The sequence below is a fragment of the Penicillium malachiteum genome (assembly GCF_028827825.1).
Source record: "Penicillium malachiteum strain IBT 17515 chromosome Unknown utg000005l:1.0-9002435.0:326005.0-9005861.0, whole genome shotgun sequence".
Classification (NCBI taxonomy): Eukaryota; Fungi; Ascomycota; class Eurotiomycetes; order Eurotiales; family Aspergillaceae; genus Penicillium; species Penicillium malachiteum.
In genome coordinates, this window is record NW_026643099.1 from 8,264,980 (window position 1) to 8,283,689 (window position 18,710).

General features: G+C 45.4%; 10 protein-coding genes across 10 annotated transcripts; 5 read left to right on the forward strand and 5 right to left on the reverse strand.

Annotated features, from left to right (window-relative positions):
* Nucleotides 1-103: 103 nt before the first annotated feature.
* N7483_013077 (fungal specific transcription factor domain-containing protein) lies at nucleotides 104-883 on the reverse strand (the record flags this gene model as incomplete). Its single annotated transcript, XM_057096504.1, has 1 exon — nucleotides 104-883. One exon carries the CDS (start codon nucleotides 881-883, stop codon nucleotides 104-106), a length of 780 nt encoding a protein of 259 aa, XP_056942475.1.
* An 837-nt stretch (nucleotides 884-1,720) lies between these two features.
* N7483_013078 (cytochrome P450) lies at nucleotides 1,721-3,214 on the forward strand (the record flags this gene model as incomplete). Its single annotated transcript, XM_057096505.1, has 1 exon — nucleotides 1,721-3,214. The coding sequence occupies one exon, from the start codon at nucleotides 1,721-1,723 to the stop codon at nucleotides 3,212-3,214; it is 1,494 nt and encodes a 497-aa protein (XP_056942476.1).
* A 779-nt stretch (nucleotides 3,215-3,993) lies between these two features.
* On the forward strand, nucleotides 3,994-5,544 carry N7483_013079 (uncharacterized protein; the record flags this gene model as incomplete). The annotated part of the gene is made up of 1 exon (XM_057096506.1): nucleotides 3,994-5,544. The coding sequence occupies one exon, from the start codon at nucleotides 3,994-3,996 to the stop codon at nucleotides 5,542-5,544; it is 1,551 nt and encodes a 516-aa protein (XP_056942477.1).
* Nucleotides 5,545-5,815: 271 nt separating this feature from the next.
* On the reverse strand, nucleotides 5,816-7,948 carry N7483_013080 (fungal specific transcription factor domain-containing protein; the record flags this gene model as incomplete). Its single annotated transcript, XM_057096507.1, has 3 exons — nucleotides 5,816-6,516; nucleotides 6,605-7,799; nucleotides 7,859-7,948. 3 exons carry the CDS (start codon nucleotides 7,946-7,948, stop codon nucleotides 5,816-5,818), a joined length of 1,986 nt encoding a protein of 661 aa, XP_056942478.1.
* Nucleotides 7,949-8,924: 976 nt separating this feature from the next.
* On the reverse strand, nucleotides 8,925-10,255 carry N7483_013081 (Gfo/Idh/MocA family protein; the record flags this gene model as incomplete). Its single annotated transcript, XM_057096508.1, has 5 exons — nucleotides 8,925-8,999; nucleotides 9,066-9,520; nucleotides 9,570-9,847; nucleotides 9,897-10,075; nucleotides 10,220-10,255. 5 exons carry the CDS (start codon nucleotides 10,253-10,255, stop codon nucleotides 8,925-8,927), a joined length of 1,023 nt encoding a protein of 340 aa, XP_056942479.1.
* Nucleotides 10,256-10,633: 378 nt separating this feature from the next.
* On the forward strand, nucleotides 10,634-11,801 carry N7483_013082 (Gfo/Idh/MocA family protein; the record flags this gene model as incomplete). The annotated part of the gene is made up of 2 exons (XM_057096509.1): nucleotides 10,634-11,085; nucleotides 11,156-11,801. 2 exons carry the CDS (start codon nucleotides 10,634-10,636, stop codon nucleotides 11,799-11,801), a joined length of 1,098 nt encoding a protein of 365 aa, XP_056942480.1.
* A 420-nt stretch (nucleotides 11,802-12,221) lies between these two features.
* Nucleotides 12,222-14,164, reverse strand: N7483_013083 (flavin-containing monooxygenase; the record flags this gene model as incomplete). The annotated part of the gene is made up of 3 exons (XM_057096510.1): nucleotides 12,222-12,282; nucleotides 12,338-13,791; nucleotides 13,856-14,164. 3 exons carry the CDS (start codon nucleotides 14,162-14,164, stop codon nucleotides 12,222-12,224), a joined length of 1,824 nt encoding a protein of 607 aa, XP_056942481.1.
* Nucleotides 14,165-14,784: 620 nt separating this feature from the next.
* On the forward strand, nucleotides 14,785-15,661 carry N7483_013084 (SDR family NAD(P)-dependent oxidoreductase; the record flags this gene model as incomplete). Its single annotated transcript, XM_057096511.1, has 4 exons — nucleotides 14,785-14,947; nucleotides 15,011-15,353; nucleotides 15,405-15,567; nucleotides 15,632-15,661. The coding sequence occupies 4 exons, from the start codon at nucleotides 14,785-14,787 to the stop codon at nucleotides 15,659-15,661; spliced, it is 699 nt and encodes a 232-aa protein (XP_056942482.1).
* A 567-nt stretch (nucleotides 15,662-16,228) lies between these two features.
* On the reverse strand, nucleotides 16,229-17,302 carry N7483_013085 (alpha/beta hydrolase; the record flags this gene model as incomplete). Its single annotated transcript, XM_057096512.1, has 2 exons — nucleotides 16,229-16,917; nucleotides 17,008-17,302. The coding sequence occupies 2 exons, from the start codon at nucleotides 17,300-17,302 to the stop codon at nucleotides 16,229-16,231; spliced, it is 984 nt and encodes a 327-aa protein (XP_056942483.1).
* Nucleotides 17,303-17,808: 506 nt separating this feature from the next.
* Nucleotides 17,809-18,606, forward strand: N7483_013086 (uncharacterized protein; the record flags this gene model as incomplete). The annotated part of the gene is made up of 2 exons (XM_057096513.1): nucleotides 17,809-17,823; nucleotides 18,001-18,606. 2 exons carry the CDS (start codon nucleotides 17,809-17,811, stop codon nucleotides 18,604-18,606), a joined length of 621 nt encoding a protein of 206 aa, XP_056942484.1.
* Between the last annotated feature and the right edge of the window lie 104 nt (nucleotides 18,607-18,710).

Here is an 18,710-nt window from a genome sequence, read left to right on the forward strand (position 1 = left end):
AATTGGCCGTGGAGTTGAGACGATCGAGAGTCCAGAGACACCAAAATGCGCTCTTTAAGCACCCATCAGTATCATTAGGCCTTAGCAGGTGCAGCGCTAAAAACTAAGCATAATGGATAGCCTGAGAAATGTAGCTGGAGGCATGCTCTCCCCCATCACTACCTTCCTGGTGCAGTGATAGTAAGCCAAGTACCCGCATCATAGTGATTTTCCTCATTGCGACAGGGTGATAAATTGAACTTGTAATGGACGAATATAGCTGACTGCAAAGTTTGCGTACAGGTACAGTGCTCTCTTTTGAATTCATGAGTCTTAAGTCCTTCTCAGCTACGCTATCCTTTGCAGCGATCAGACACACAACATGCACCAATGGTGTAGAGATGGCACCGCGAGCGAGACCCTGCCAGTACTCGTTTTCATCGAGAAGTGGAACAATCGGATGCACATTGGCAAAATAAATTTTGGATAGAGTTTTGACGGTCTGAAGGGACATGATATCTGTCGCCATACTCCGGTAACTAGTCGACTCCCCCTGATAGGGATTCTTGTTGAAAGGGCGGTTTTCACTTGTCCTGGTAGAATCGGGATGAATCCAAAAAACGACATCATCGGAACTGATATGTTCCATATCTTCTGGGGAAGCTTCCTCTTCCAGAAGTCGAGCTTCTGGGTTTAGATCCCCTACAAAACGTGGCGTGGGTGGACTGACACTGCGAGCTACTCTGGTTATCTGTGGATGTGCATGACATCGTTCTGATATTTTTTGCTCACACTGGCAGTCTCCCTCATTTGAAGGCGGCGAATTGCCCGGTAACTGTTCCCGGTCTGTTGAATCTATAGTGCGAGCGTTGTTGTGCCTTGGCTCTGATATCGAGTTGACCATTACCCACTTTATCTTATGCGTAGGTGAGGTTCTGTTCCCGGAGTTGACTTTTGATTCATGCAAGCATCTTTTCTGAGGATAAATTGGTAAGTTTCGCGTTTCTAGGTACTGAATGCTTGGATTCCTTGCTAACCTTTCTGTGCCGACAATTCTCACAAGCCTTTCGCGTCTTTGTGCGCCGCGGTTTAACACCCAGGCTTTGGCTACCCACAGATGTAATCTTGGAAGACATGAGTAATAGTTCTCTTCTACTTTAATGTTGTGCAAGAATAGGATTTTGGCCAGGTGCGATGCAACATTTGAAGGGGAAACTACTGCCCAGGTGAGGAGACTGGTGTGACCGATATATTCAAATGTTTAAACCTGTGGAACAAAATTACGCAGTTCCCTTCGAGATAACAGCTACCTATTAAAAGAGAGTCTTTTAACTATTCACAGCCATATTTAGCAGCTAAACGAAGTACCAAGCCGTTGCATCACAGATTGAGGTGACTCAATGAGTGGGCGGGCGGAGAATCCAAATACGGAAGCTCCTCTGAGCCGAACTATAAATCGGGTTTTCCGGTCTAGGAAGTCAGCAACCGCCATCTCTCTTCGAACCGACGATGCACCGACGATGCGCCGCTCTCTACGGGTATTATGGGTTCTCTCTATTCCTTTCTGAGATCATGATGGCGGCATTTGTTATTTGGGTGAAATAGGTCCGACGTTGTTGAGCGGAGATTATCTGGGCATAAATGGAGGACAAGCCCATACTAGTAGTGACCACTGGCAATCAAACAAGACTCTTTGAACAAGTTGAAGTTTTCATACGACTCGGACTCATCAAATATCAAAATGCTTCTGAACATTGCGCCTTACATACTGTCTTCATTGCTGCTAGGCCTATTCTTGCTTTGCGTGGCGCGTCATTTCTTGGATCGAAAGGGTCTTCGACAGTATCCGGCACCTTCAATTGCAGGTTTCAGCTCACTATGGCGTCTCTATCACAATATCAGATGGAAACATTACGCTGCAGTTCATGAAGCCCATCAAAAATTAGGAGCGCACGTTCGTATCGGCCCAAACCACATCTCAATCCTGGACCCTCGCGCACCTCAAGAAATTTATGGTCACGGTGCCAACATGTTAAAGGATATTTGGTACGATGCTGGCGCAGGACCACACAGAAATTTAGCCGATGCGAGAGATAAGGCTGAACATCAGACAAAACGCAAGATGTTTGCCCATACATTTGCAGCGAAGACAGTGGTTGCTTTCGAACCTCAACTCCGCGAAAGAATTTCGGCTTTCACACAGCTGCTGGATCGACAAGCCGGCACAAAGACCAATATGCGACGTGCTTTGAATTATTTCTTGATTGATCTCTTTGGAATTCTTCTCTATGGTCACAACCTGGGATGTCTTGAACGAAATGACGACCTTCTTACCGCCGAATCGAAAGAAGATGGCAAACTATACAAGGTCCCGTTTATTCAGTCGTTACTCGACTCAAGCGTCATAAACAACCTATTGGCAATCACTGCACACTATGCTCAATTTACTCGTTCGCTTGTGACAAGTCACCCATACAAGAAAGCAGGCGTCGATTGGGAAAATATCATCTACTACAACACAAAAAAGCGATTTGCGAACACAAGCCCTCAAGACGACCTTTTCCAATGCTTAATCCAAGATAGTAAAGGAAAAAGCCTTAATTTACCATTTGGGGAGATCATGGCTGAGTGCTCAGTAATGATGAATGCTGGCACAGAGACCAGCACTGCCGCAATGACCAGCACCATTTTTCTTCTTTACACCCATCCTCGAGTCCTTCAGAAACTTCGAGATGAAATCAGCGCTGCTGATCCTAGTGATGGAACTCCATCATATGATGTTGTCTCTAAACTACCTTACCTTCGAGCCTGTATTGAAGAAGCTTTACGCCTAAGACCACCAAGCTCGTTTGGCCTGCCTCGCATTGTTCCAAAAGGAGGTAGATTTATTGCGGAAAAGTTCATTCCTGAAGGTGTCACGGTATCTGTTCCAACTTACTCGATACTCCGAGACGAATCGGTATTTAGCAGCGCAACTGAGTATAATCCAGACCGTTGGCTGACAGAAAACTCGGAGGAGAAAAAGAAGATGCTCAACAACCATATACCATTCAGTACTGGCCCTCGCGCTTGCATTGGTCGCAATATTTCCTATTTTGAGCAGGCTGTGGTTATTGCTACCATTGTGAAGCTTTACGATGGTCATATCGAAGAGGGGTTTCAGCTGGAAACACAAGAGCGATTTAACTCGAACCCTGGGGATTTGCCAATGGAAATGAGACCACGAGCAGTTTGAGATTCATTGGAAAGAATTTGAAAGGAGGTCTCCACATGTTGCTCCTGTTGCTGCCGGAATGTGAATATTTTCTAGCTGAACAAAGTACATAATTGGAAATGAGATGGAGGGAAGACACATAAATGAAAAATTTCAGAGTTACTATGAAAATCTAATAAGCTTACTTTTAATTTTCCCACCATATTTCCTGAACACATACTCAAGGCTTGAGGCTTGAGTGGTATGGGTATACTTCGAGTTGGTTAACTAGTAGATGTATGAGCGAAGAAATGCTCCCTGAAACTCCACTCTTCCTCCACATACCGCTCATCTGAATTCTCATTGAGAATAGGATGCGGTATTTTTTGGGAAAATACCCCCGTACACTAACCTAAATTTAATTTCTCATATAACAGATCAAAAACAATGGAAAGCTGTGATTCGTGACCTCCAGGACTGGCCACCCGCCGATCAGGGCTAACGAACCTTGGAAGAGTGGAATTATCCGTTTAAGGTAAAAACCCGACGATTTCCACTAAGACCTTGTCGGATTGACCGTTTTCAAGACAATCACCTACGCAACATGGACGGACTTTTCCCCTCTAGATCAAACAATGCACTTTTCCTAATGTTCCAGATCTTCCCCAGATCTCCCCAGATTCTACTCCCCGACATGATCCCCATAATTTCCAAATCCCGGCTGTCACTTGTACCATTTAAGAGAAACATCATTTCCTGACTTATGATCTCTTTCACAGCTCTCCTCTATCTTCATTGAATCCAATTGAGTCACAATATTAATGTTTGAATCTTTCAAATTTGGTTGGAGGCGCCATGGCTGGGCGATTTTTTACTGTGCCGTATCAGCAGTCGGCGCTCTTTGCTATGGCTATGACAATACCTACTACAATGGCGTTCTTGCCATGCAGCAATTTAAAGACGATTACGGAACACATCGCGATGCAAGCGGCAACCTAGAGCTACCTTCTTCTTTTCAGGCAGTGACGGCATCGGCAATCTATATCGGAGATCTGATCGGTGCCATCCTAGCCGCCCCTATCAATGATCGCTGGGGTCGGAAGGCCACATTTTGGTTCGCTTCATTTTGCATCTTGGTTGGCGGTATCTGTCAAGTTGCAGATACAATTCACAGTGAGGCGATCGTTACAGTTGGACGCATTCTGATTGGGACTGGAGTTGGACAATTCACCGTCACCTCTTTGTTGTACATCGGTGAAGTAGCGCCCTCGAGTATTCGTGGACCAGCCCTGATGTCCTTCCAATTTCTTCAATCTTGCTCCCAGTTGATTGCTTCATGTATCAACGAGGGAATCGAAGGTCTTGATAACAACTCCCTGTCTTACAAAATTCCCATGGGTGGTCTTGTCGTTCTGCCTCTTTTTATGTTTGCTCTTTTGCCGTTCATTCCAGAAAGCCCTGTCTGGTATATCTTTAAGAATCGTCTATCGGATGCGGAGGAGAGCCTACGAAAAATCAACCGCAATGAACCTGGATACGACCCAGCCATGGATATGGCTCAGGCTATCAGCACCAAGAGTATTGAGGAGCAGCATGTCGAATTTTCGTCATGGAAGTCTTTGGTTACAGATCCTGTCGAGAGAAGAAAGGTCATTTTCTCAGCTGGCGCGATGTTCAGCCAGCAGGTCTGTGGTATTCTGTTTTTTTATGTTTACGGTGTGGTTTTCGTGCAGGCAATTGGTGTCGAGGATCCTTTCATTGTGCAAATTGTGATCAATGTGGTCCAGATCATCGCAGTTGGCGCTTCAGTGATTACCGCAAATCAGGTTCGCCGTCGAATCAATCTTCTGGTGACCAACAGCATGATGCTTGTGGCCTTCATTGCTATTGGCTGCATCGGAACGAAACCGTTGACAACTGCGACACAATATGTCATTGTCGTCTTTTCATTCATCGTTGTCATTGGCTTCAACTTTGGGTTGGGTCCATTGGCTTATACTGCTGCGCGAGAGATGGCGGTCGGTGTCAACCAAAACAAAATCATGGCAACAAGCATCGTCGTATTCTATTTCACCACATGGGTCATCTCCTTTACCGCACCATATCTGTACTATGATGCTGGTCTTGGACCGATGGTTGGATTCTTCTATGCAGGAACCACATGTCTTTCCTTAATTTGGACCTGGTTTTGCTGTGGAGAAACTGCCGGTCGTTCTAGCTTGGAGATATCTATTTTCTTCGCAGAGAAGATCCCGGTGAGATTATGGCGAACCCACGTCTTCCCCGATGATTCCATAAACGAGCTCAAGATGGCTCAGCAGGATAAGGCGGAGACCAACGGGAATGTCGAGCACCATGAATATAGAGTTTGATAGATATGATAGATGCATAGCTGTTCAAGCAGAAGTAGGCTTTTTAGCGGCAAGCAAACTTGAAGTTGAACGGGAATTTGCTCTCCAATTTGAACACTTCCACCAACACTTTCAAACACCCGAGTAGTCAATTATCCATATCTATAGATCCCCTACTCTTCATTTCGAGTAGTATATAGTATTGAAATTATCGGTTCACAAACCAAACAATCGATTATTCGGAATGATCGACGATGGTTTGATTCGAATTTTGAATATTGCGCATAGAATCTCAGATGTCCATCCAATCTGACTGTATGAGGGGCATAGTCGGATTGAGATTGGCGGAGAAAAGAGTATCAACTCTGCTGAGGTCGATACTACCATCAATCCCGCTGAAAAGCTCATTGATAATCGATGGAGTTAAATCATCAAAAAGCCCGAGATTCTCGTCATTTCCCCCATTTATGCCATCAAGATGATTTGACGGCATAGTCGCAGAGTCAAAAGGATTCGGACTCGACTGGTAACCCGGAAAATGGGACGCTGTTTCTGCGAAGAGACTGGATTGTGTGTCCTGAATTGACTGGGCATTCTCCTCCGGGTGTCTTGAGGTGTGACCTCTAGATTTGCTAGCTTCTTTGAGGGTGTTTTGAGCTAACCGGGCCATCATGCGAGCAGAAACAAAAATATCACTTAGTCCATCCAGAAGACACCGACCCTGTTGGAATTGAAGATACGCCCGCTTTCGCGTGTGAGAGAGTTTGCTGTTCCTAAGAGTCTGATACCCAACTGAAGTTGCCAGTGAAATGGCATAAGGCAAAGTCACCCAGTAAGTGATTGAAAGTTTGAGATCACCCGAAGCGACTGAAAGGATACTAGCTGCGGCAGATGACTGAGCATCTGAGCTTGGAAGTCGGTTGGGTCCATCTGATTCGGGTTGAGGCCGACATCCCAAAATCCGAATGGCTAGGTAAAAAATCTCCAATGATGCTATTATAATTCCACGTCAGTATGCGTAAGCTTCGAGGCGAAGCTGAGATATGCCTAGAAGGAGTCGAAGAAAGGTCAAGAGACATACCGATAAGTGGAGTATCCACCTCAGTTGCCACCGCCTCGCAAACAAGGCTTTCAAAGTCAGGTATAATTTGCCTCGGAATATTAATACTGGGGCTCGGTCGAGGCCGATACTGAGATATTACTTCATCAAGGAGCTTGCAGATGTGAAGAAAGAGCCTGAAAGCTGGAAGGTGTTCGGGAACAAAACGAAGGAGTTGTTCACCAATGTCTTGCTCGTGAATTAGGATTGGACGACCGTTCGTTGCTGCATTAAGTCTATCAAGAGCCCAAATACACCAGAACAAGCGATGCGATTTTTCTAGGCTTTCGCTTTCGTTCGGATATGAGACATGGAGTCCAAGGGTCTGGGCAATCTCCACAGCCTGTGCGCAATAGTGGGAAGAGATCTCACTAGAACTGGGCCCATTGACAAAAAAGGCCAACAGAGCTGTTATCTGGAGTAGTACCAATTTATTATGGATAATACCAGCGTGCAAAATCGACCTCAAGATTCCCGCAATGTGAGAGCGAAACTCCGTTTGGTTGATGGCGCCTTCGATGTGAGCAAGCTTGAGATGAGATCTCATGGAGGGGTCAAGCGATACTATGAGACAAATGCATTGCTTGAGTGCTGAAGCTTCAACATCCTCAAGAGTTTCAAAATTCTCATCGTGAATGATGGGAAATATGGGATCAAACTTAGAGTAATAGAGGTTTAACATGAGGTTAAACTCGTTCTCTGGAGGGAGGCCGGGCATCCCTTCCGTTTGGATATGAGGGAAGATTGATTGGATGTGAAAGCGGTTTGATAAAGAAGGAAATATCGGAATATGCTGCTCGTCAACATTGGCTATCGCATCTTGCTGCTGCTCCAATGTAGATGGGCGAGCAACAAGCCACACGCCAATGTTGGTACGTTGGCCATCGTTCTCCGAGGTTTGATTTCCAGTTGCAAAAAACGATGCCTCCAAGCTAAGATTTCCAACGAATCGAGCAGCACTACTGTCGAACAGTCGCTCATTGAGAGGAATTCGAGTTTCTGAAATTCTTGGTGTTCTTTGGGATGCAGAGTAATTATCGTCGGAATTTGTCACTTGGTCATCACCAACAGCTTCGATAAATGTAGAGGATTCCCCAGAGTTGGGTGCAGTTATAGATGGCGGTTTGTCACTCTGACTAGTAGCCTGAGGGCTTCCTCGGTTATGAAGACATCGTCTCTGTGGCAAAGGGGTCAGTGAGCCGATCGAAGACATGCTCTTTATCCAGGTATACTCACGTGGCGCTTCTTACAGGAGTCGCATGTCTTATGGGAAAGCTTACGTCTCGATCCAACGCCACCAACACTATCGGGAACAAATTTGTACATAGTTGCAACGCTCAGGTGCAAGTCCTCATCAGCGGGCGAAGTTCAAGCCATTTTGCGGGGTTGGCACGTGATCCATAGTCCTTGAACGCAAGGGTTCATGGATACAATAGTCCGATAAATTCTGAAAATCCAAAGTGTTCGGCATGAGCACAGGGTTAGTAGGTATTTGGTGACAGAAGCTCAGAGCCATCAAACCTTCCAAGGTTGGAAGTGGTACATGCAGGAGAATAGCTAATGTATGGAGAGCGTGGCAATAACGGGAAGGCGATCCTTATGCCCGCCACCTGGGCAGTAGACCTCTAGGTTCCTAAACTTTTATTCACCGCCTGTCTTGGCACCCGAGGATAGCCTACAGCTTATCTCTAGGGCTACCAGTTGCCTATATCCAACAATATAACAGCTAATCTTCCCTTCCAGATAACCCTCCAGCTAGCCCTGTAGGTAACCCTACAGGTACCTACACACAAAGAGGGGTCGGTCACCAGTCACCTGTAGATGTTAGTGACTCGGACTGAACCCTTAAGTATGTGAACACATCTGACCAAGCACTTGAGTCCTGAGGACATATCTTTCCCGATTACAAATGGTCGCTGCTACTATGTACACTGGCAGTGCCGCGCGAAGCGCGGCGTGGGGACTTGTGATGAATTACACTCTATACATTGGCATATGACTATTGGAAGAACGGACAATGGATGAAAAAAACCTCCCAATTACAGTGCTTCTACATGGGGTTAATTTCCCTCTCACCCTTCATTTTCTACTAACATATGCATTCTTTCCTCACATGTGCACTTCTTAGAAACTATTCGTCAAATTGTGGCCTGTGGAGAACCCGAAGTCTTGCCTCTGTATTAACGAGACTATTATGCAAGTCTCCATTTTCCTTTAAGCTGCGGATATGGAATTGAAATATCCAGATGTCCATGTGTGAATTTTATCTCAAGTTAGTCCACTGTCCATAAAATTTCCCATCCTATTTGGCAACATTCTGGTGGCTACATACAAGAGGCACTCCACCACGGCTTCCACTCTTAAGCATAAGCTCAATCTAGATATAAAACTAGGCATTAGTACTGACAATTTACACACATGTGCAGATTAGATGACTTCTTACCAATTCAAGATCTGCCAAAGCAGTCTCGGGCTCCTGATCTGAACGTGCTTTTCCCTCCAAGAGACTCTGCCCCCAAGCTCGAATCTCAGGTGGCACCCCGGTCCTCTCATTTGTGATGGTGACAACTTCAATTTGGCTATTGCGGGAGATTGTCACCTTTTCGTTCTCAATTTTGATCCATCCATTAGAGCATGATATGGTCCATTCATTTGCCCGCAATGAGGTGCCCCGCGAGATCTGGAAGACACCAGTCGCGCCCGATGTAGTCTTTAAAATCGCATCAGCCGTATCAACGGGGGGAAGGTAAGGCTGAATTTGATTTGTGAAAGCTGATATCGAGGCAATTTGATTACCAGGCTCTTCACCCAACAACAATCGGAGCCCTGCCACATAGTGTACACCACCATCAAGAAGATAGCCACCTTGATGCGTAGGGTTACGTCGCCATTCAGTGACTAGGTAAAATATTAAAAATGCTTGGTCAACTACTACACAAGAACTCACGATTGAATTTCCAATTTTCAGGAACCATGCCATGCTGACGACCTTGGAACCCAGTGATCTTGCCCAGACTCTTAATCTGTTCAGCCGCATATTCATAACTCTTTAGGAATCTCCAATTCTCTGCAACAGTCCATGTTGGGCCCTTGATTTCAGTACGATACCACTGGATGAGCTCCTTTGCCTCCTCGAGGGTTTCAGCAACTGGCTTCTCGGAAAGAACATGTTTACCGGCCAAGAGAGCCGCTCTGATGAATCGAGACTGGTGTCCAATAGGTAGTCTGCGTGATAGTTAGTGAGCCCAGTAGGTCAATAATTGATCTAACTCACGACACAACTACTGCCCGAATATCGGAACGCTTCAGAAGCTCGTCAAATCCATTCTCAGTATCATCGGAATAAAGATCTACATGGCAAGAAAGCGTTCCGGCTATCGAAGAAGCGGATGCAATGGAACGTGAGAACACAGCCTTGAGGGATAGCAAACTTGCAGCAGCTTCAATGGCAGGCTAGCACGAATTAGGCAAACCAGATCATTCTTCTCGGATTAGAAAACTCAAAGCGTGTTCTTCTCTCGCCCAGATTCCTATATTCAAATTGATAGTGGTTTAGTACATATGCTTCGAAAAAAGCGAAATTCCTTCAAGAATTACCTCCTCCGAGAAGCGCGACTCCAACTGGAGATTCATATCCGGCCATAGCGACAATAAACTCGCCTGATCACGTCTGGTAAATTGGGAGAAACGTGTTGTGGGTGGATTCTTCTCGTATTATTCAGTAGTGCTGGGTGCGGAGAAGTGAAGCCTAACTGGAAATGGAATGTCCGCTTCATCTCCCCCGCAGTATCCACACAGTGACTCTGGATGTCTGACGGAGTGGAGATTCCGCAAGTGGAAAAGCCATGGGGGTGGGGTATTCCTCATCGAGATATTAAACTGAGCCTTATAGATTCAATTCCGCGCAATTTGAGATACGATTTAACGCCTGGACTAACCACTATATTATGTATTACGGACATCAAATATCATTTTACTTCTGATCTTCCTCTTCTGACAAAGATATTTACCATGTGGCAACGAATAATTCACGCTGGTGTTTTTGGGGGCGAAGATGTAGCCCAAATTGTTCATCTTCCCACGTTTGTATCCCTGTCAAGGCTCTTCAAAGTGAAAATTATATGTGATATCTCCTTGAAGACCGCAACACATTGTGCCAATCGATTTGGCATTCCACGGCCGACAACAGATCCAACTGAAGTATTCAACGACAGTGAGATTGATGCCGTCGTGGTAATTACGTCAGATGAATTTCATGGCCCTTACGCCATTGCAGCTCTTCAGGCAGGAAAGCATGTATTTGTTGAGAAGCCGATGACTTTGAGTTTGGAAGTTGCAAAGGAGATCATCGATGCAGAGTTCTCTGCGCCAAATGGCGCCCGTGTTTTTGTCGGCTACATGCGACGCTATGCACCTGATCTTAATGCTTTCAAGCACGAAGTTGCGTCCGTCGATTGTATCAAGTATGCCAAAGTGCGTGACATCATCAGACCAAATTCCTATTTCATCGGGCAATCGGGAGCCGAACCCCAGATTCGACGATATTCCAGCCGAGGCAGAAAAATACAGGAAAGAGAAACTACAAGCGCTGTTAGGTCAAGCCTGGGGAATTCCATCCGCAGACCTTAGCCCAGAACAGATGAACTACTGTTGTCTCCTTGCCAATCTTGGAAGCCATGGTCTCAGTCTGATGAGAGAGGTACTTGGTGGGCTTCCCTCAGAGGTACTTGCATCAACAGATAATGCTCGGTGGTATACAACAATGTTCGAGTACCAAAATAAGTCCAATGATGAGAGATTCACATGTCTTTACGAGACAGGAATTAACTTTGTGCCAAGATTCGATTCTCAGGTTGCAATTTTCGGAGAGAATAAGTCTGTCTCGATCAATTACGACACTCCCTTTGTCGGAGGTCTGGGGATCACTGTGAAGATTGACGAGCTGAACGAGTATGGGGAAAAATCTCACAGATCACTCCAAACATCATACGAAGATGCATATTCAGCTGAGTTGAGAGAATGGTATGATTGCATTGTGAATGGGAAAGCAATCAAAACCACCTGTTCTGATGCGGTTGAAGATTTGAAACTCTTCAAAATGATGATGGATAAATATCCCGCGTATAAAAGAGCTAAAGGTAGCTGTGGGTCGGATGAATTTCTCCCGTCAGGCCCATGAGAGAATCAAGTGCCATGAAGGATTGGATTCAGGTGCCCAGGTGTACGTACTGGATTTCCCCCGACGGGTAGGGCTTTCCTATTCTGACGACCGCCGCTTTGTATTCAATATTTCCAGTGTTGTACTTGATGTCGTAATATTCCGAGTCGAACCTAGGTATTCAAAGCTTCATTGAAATGCCAGGTTGAACCAAACCACGGCCTGTATCTGACACTCTTCCCTGCATAGAATACTACATACTACATATACCTAGGGTATGCAAAAGGATTTTACAAACAACCTACAGGGCTTGGAACAGATAGAGCAGTAGACGTGGTATATAAACAGAAATATGATCTATTGGATGCAAAAAGAATTAATAACAGCGACGAGGAATAATCCAAAAGGCTGACCACCACTGCTCAGTCTCTGAAGCCTACCTTAGACCTTTTTATTGTTCATAAACTTTGTAAGAAGATTAATGTCTTGGTCCAGATACCAGCTGAAAGTAAAATAGTTAGTTTCATGACTCCAGCAATAGGTTAAAAGGGACATACGTAGGGTCGGCCTCCTCTTCCGAATTCAATTCATGTGATAAGAAGCCATTGTTGAGCCAAGCAAAGTCCAATTGAGACTCGGGGCATCGGCTTTGCCATTCAAAATCCTCATATCGGTGGCGACGAAGCAGTTCAAAGCAGTGCAGACGAGATCCGGGGTGGAACGCATGCAATCCGCCATTCTTATCGCCGTTCTTGAACGAGCTCTGGCAAGAGTCGCCCCACACGGTCTTCTCCAGCCATGACAGCATCTGGAACTGATAGGCCTTGGCCTTTCCGTCCTTGAGATGGAACGAGGAATAGTTCTCACGTTGCAGCTTCTTGATCAAATCCACGGCGTATAGAGTGATGCGCTCGATAGAGGTAATCATACTACCATGACCGACGGGACTTCCAGGGCCCATATAGATGAAGTAATTCGGCATGTCCTGCGCAATTGCCGACATATAGCAAGCAGGATACTTCAACCATTCTTCTTGGAGATCAACTCCGTTCCGCCCGATAATGGGCCAGCGAGGAACAAAGGACATATCGAAGCCAGTTGCAGCGGTAACAACATCGTAGTCGCGCTCCTTACCATCCGCAGACTTTAAACCAGTCTCAGTGAAGGAGTCAATCTCTCCCCATACCACTTCGCAGGAGTCAGAAGCCAAGGCTTGGAGATAACCTGGGCCCGGGGTGGGTCGGCGATATCCGACACCAAAGTTCGGAATAATCAAATCAGCAACCTCGGGCTTCTTCTCCAGCTTGCTGCGCATATCCTTAGTTGTGAAGCTGCGAGCCATGACTTGGAATTCGCTTTCACGAACGTCAAGGGGGAAACGGAAGTTGAGTTCTTTCTCAATTTCTTTACGAAGAGTATGATATTCTCCCGGGTTCTCGACCCAAATTTTCTGCTGCTCCTCATCATAGTTCATGTCGGGCACGCGTTGGCCGATGAATCTCGAGCCGAGGTTGGCCGTCACCCAAGTGGGTGATCGAATGTAGGCTCCAACATGACTGGCAACTTTCTGGACAGCTGCAGTGGCTTGGATCCCACTACTTCCATTGCCAATGACGGCGACTCTCTTTCCTTTGAGATCGATGGAAGTGTCATAATTGGCGCTGTGGGCGAGGATTCCTTGATAATTCTCGCGACCAGGGATATCGGGCCATCTCCAGTTGTTCAGGTATCCGCTCGCGTTGATGAACACGTCGCATTCCTCGACGATCTCATCACCAACTTCTCCATCGGTAATACCCTTGGCAGAAACAGCTGCCAGACGACCGTCCGTGTTTCTGCTAGTGATAATCCACTTCTGTTTCTGCTCATCCCACCGAGCACTGGTGATCTTGCGACAAGTTGTAATATATTTTCGAAGTTGGAAAGTGTCGACTACATTCTCGATGTATTTAAGAATCTCGGGCGCTGTGACATAGAACGAGGACCACTTGGGATTGGGTGCCCATGTGAACTAAAACCCTGTTAGTGCAAAGTCCTTCAAGTTTTTGAAACATCTAGAATTAACTCAACTGTACCAAGTTAGAGGGAATGTCACAGGCACATCCAGGGTACCGATTTTCGAGCCAGGTTCCTCCAATACCGGCATTCTTTTCAAGAATCTGAAGATCGACGTTGGGCAATTGTTCACTTTCAACTGCATGAGCAAAAGAGATCCCACTAATACCTGCACCAGCAACAATAGCCTTCAACCGTCTAGGTGTGTCAAATGGTAGCTTGGACTGTTCATAAGCGACGGGGAACTTGTTGCGGTATGCCTCAGTAGCCTCAATAGGCTTGCATGGTGCTTCACCACCGGCACCATTCATCTCAACAGACTGAGTCATGGCGATTTGAAGACAAAAACTTGTTATTATAGATGCGAGTTGAAGATATTGGAATTTTTTAGCGATCCAAGAATAATTTCAAACGAATTATAGAATACTTATGTTTGGATGAGAGGCGAAGATTTCTTATGATAGGAGTGAAGTCATGTTCCGAGCCTTATGATGCATCCTAACCAGTACTGCATTGATTAAACCGGAAAACAGACCTTGCAACGCAGCGATGTTCATTGGAATATCCATTATGGATGTGCTTGGTAAATACGAGGTGGACGGAATGGAATTGACGCAAGATTACGGAACGCTGGGCCATCCGCGGTAACTACCGTGCATCCATGACCCATTCCGTGAATGCAGAGAACAACACAAAACACGAAGAACGTGGGGAAGTCCTAAACAAGACGGAATGACGTGGATAATTATTCATAGTTTGGAACAATATATCGTTTTCTTTGTTAGAACGGTATAGAATTTTGGTTCCGGGACAAAATTGGGAGAATTGCTCTGTCTGACTGTTAACTTCAACCAAGGAATTTGACCCTACTTAAGGCCAGTGAAATAATTGATCAATTACCACTACAATTCTCTCTAACTTCACTCCAACTCATTATATTGAACTCAAAATGTCTTGCGCCGATCTCAAGGGCAAAGTCTACTTCCTCACGGGTGCTGGGTCCGGACAGGGCCGTGCTACTGCTATCTCCTTGGCTGGTCAGGGTGCAAAGCTTGGCTTACTAGATATGAGGTACCCACAAGATACTCTCGATGAAATTGCGAAGAATGGAGGTGAAGCTGTCGGATTTTAATTCGACGTTGTCAAATCCGCTGGAATCGACGCTGCCGTCAAAGCTACCGTGGAAAAATTCGGCCAGCTCGATGGTGCAGCTAATCTGGCTGGCTGGATTGGAACCCAGGGATTCAAAGGAAAAGGATATGCCCTGGATGTTATTAAGGATGAAGATTGGGATAGAATGATGGCAGTCAATCTTAATGGCGTTCGAAACAGCTTGTCCACAGAAATGAGATACATTCGCGACGGTGGAAGTATTGTGAATATTGCTAGTATTGCCGGTCAGCGAGGATCTCCATGGAATGCCCCCTATGGTGCCGCTAAATGGGGTGTTATTTCCTTGACCAAGTCGGCCGCCCAAGAACTCGGATCTAAGAACGTCAGAGTGAATGCTATTGCCCCGTGAGTATAAGGCTATCTGTTTTTTTTAAGACGAGCTCTAACAAGATATAGTGGTGTGATTGATACTGCCCTTGCTACTGCTCTTGGTGACCCTGATGTGGTCTTCCAGAGAATGGTGTCTAGATGTGCTCTTCAATGGATGGGCCAGCCTCAAGAAATCGCCAATTGCATCCTATTCTTCTTCAGCGACGTTTCCAGCTTTGTGTCGGGAAGTGTAAGTTTTCCTGAGATCCCTTCATACATACTAGATCAATACTAATATGGCCTTCCTTCTCCAGGTAATCAATGCGGATGGTGGATTCCAGTAGTCATTATATAGATTTCACATAGGCAGGAAGCCAATATCATTACTATCAAACTTGATTCTACATATCTAAGGGCAAGAAAATATTACCCGACTGATGTAGATATGATCATTCAGAAGGTTTTTGCAAGAACTGAGAAGAGAATACTTCTTTAAGACAGTCGTTGATGGTAGATTGCAAAACTCCAAGGTGTATTGTTCTTTCATCAACCTCGTATATGTCAGTAATTCCTTGTAATCTAATCATGTTTCTCTTTCAAAGTTGCTCAAGTGCTGTCATGATGTGTAAGTTCCGTTGGTCTTAAATCAAAACAGTCCCGTCGGCTACTCTTTTAAGTTGATGGAACGGCATTTCAAAGACAAGGCGTCGCAGGAAATTTCACAGTGACAATTTTTCGAAATGTCTCCATGATTGCGGCACCTGGGAGACCTTCGAGTCCGAGTCCGAGTCGGGAGCGGAAACATATTAGTATTCCAAAGTACACGAGAATGAGGCAACATGTACGAACCTGAGATAATGTAAGTTTTGATATAAAGAAACGAAATAAAATTCTAAATTCTATTTATTCCACTAGCTAGATTTCTGCTGCACGAAGTTGACAATAATATCCAGGCCCTCCTCAGTAGCATCGCCCATTGGAATAATAGTGAATGCATGACATGCTTCCTGGACGAGATTCAATTGCGTATCATTTCCAGCCAGCTGCCATCTCGCTGCCATAAAAACACTATCATCAATGAGAGGTTCTAGCTGACCAGTCAGGAATAAGGCCGGGGGCATTTCCTTCACGTCCGCATAAAGAAGAGAGACAAGCGGATTCTTCCGCTCGGACATTGGAATTTGGTTAAAACTGGCTTCGCAAAATTCCATCATACCTTTTGTACTCAGAACAATGTTTCGGGAGTGCTCAAGAAGGGATGGTGTATGTGTGAGATCAAAGATGCCGTATCCGGAAATAACAGCGTCCAATTTTGACTTCACTTCAATGCCGTGATCCCTGCGGAGGGACAAAGCTGTCGAAATTGCTAGCCATCCTCCTGCAGACTCGCCACAAATGATCTTCAATGGTGCGCCGAGCTCTTTCTCACCTGCAGGACTGAGAGCATACAGAGCTGCATCGACGCAGTCATGCAAAGGCGCGGGGAATAAGTGATCCGGTGCAAGTCGATATTCAACAGAGACCATTGTCAGACCCAAGCGTCTGGACAACGTCGTTAAGTAGGTATCGTATGAGGCATTGTTACCAATAACGAACCCACCTGTAAAATTCCCAAGTCAACAATCAAGGCTCTCGATCTAGTCTTTGGGATTGAAAAAAATTGTATGAACAATCGGAGTTCATCACCTACCTGCATGGAAATGCAACAAAACTCCTCGGCTGGCTTTTTCAGTCGGAGCGATAATTCTCAACTCAATTTGATTCCCATCTCTTCCAGTCACGTTGGCTAACCGTGCTGCGGGGTTCAAAACAGGCGCCATGAATCCGTTCGTGCCCTCGCGACGCATTTTATGATACTCAGCTGGAGATTCGCATTCTTTCCATTGAACAGCAGTCGCAAGTTTTGCTTCAAGGTTGTCCAGAAATTCCAGACGAGCCTTCAACTTGACCTCGTCAATAGGACCAGGTAGCATGTTCGATGTCATGATGGTATGTCAAACTGTAAAGTCGTGATAAATTACTTAGGATAAGGATGAATGTTTCCAATAAACACACGATCATGCCCAGGTGGTAGCCCTCAAGTGCTTCAACAACTACTATGGCCTACATGTATTTCCATATGATCAGCCTTGAAACTTATGAACTTTTGAAAATCTGGATGGATGCGACCAGAGATGGAATCATCCTCTTGATTCACTACTTTTAACTATTTATGTAGTTTTTCCAGGGCTCTAGGTATGTCATCATTGATCCCTACTATGAAGACTGAAACATTTGAATGATGCTTATGGTACTAGGGATTTTCCAATGGCTCTTGATAATATCAACTTGTCATGATCAAATATAAACTTTCACATCCATTCCGCATCAAATGCTGTTTCTGTTCACATAAAACTACATAGCTAGGTACTCCTAATCTCATATTTCCTATAGTAGTCGAACCCAAAATCAATGTATTGAAATTTTGGTGAACTTTACTGCTTCCTCATCAATGTTGTCATTCTCAGTGAGTCATCCTCTCTTCCTCCCTATTCTTTTCTCTTTTTTGAATAGCTTGATTGTTTGTCGTTTCAATTTGGTGCTTTTTTATCTCAAAAGACCTTTCATTGACCTGGCTTAAGATTATGGCTCCATAATTTGGAAATCTCTTGGATTTGACACAGTTCAAATTATCAATTTCCAGTGTGGCTTTCAGTTAGCCGGCTTCGTCTTTAACGTCATTGCGATGACCTTTGTCGATCGTGTCCCCCGCCACAGGCTTATTGCCTCCGGTCTTTTCGGCTGTGGTACCCTGGTCGGCATTCTATCTGCCTTGCAACGTTTCTATCTTGACAGCTCGAATCGCGCTGGTCTAAGTGCATGCGTTGCGATAATCTTTCTCTTTCAAGCTACCTTCTCGCTTACAGTAGACGGTGCGACATATTTCTACATAGCTGAGATCTGGCCCTCACACGTCCAGTCCCAAGGTTTTGCCATTGCCATGGCCATTTTATCAGTCACAAACTTAATGTGGCTACAGGCCCCGCCGCCTGCCATAAGTGCGATCTCATGGCGCTGGTATCTTGTCTTTTGCTGCATTCCCATTTTTGGAGCTTCGGTCGTCCTCCTGTGGTTTAAGGGCACACTGAGCAAACCACTTGAGGAAATCGCGGCTATGTTTGGCGATGAGGATATGGTTGCTGTGTATCAGCGGGAGCTTAACGCTGATAATCTGGCAGAAGATGATGATGATGGGGGTGGTAAAAGGGAACTGAATAAGCCATCAGTGGAGACTGTTGAGTCAGTGTGAAGAGACAAGGAACCTGGGCAGTTGCGAGGGTAGTATCATTGATAGTGATACAAAGGCATGAACCTTGGAAGTTAGAATACTGGGCGGCTTAATTCTACTCTGGA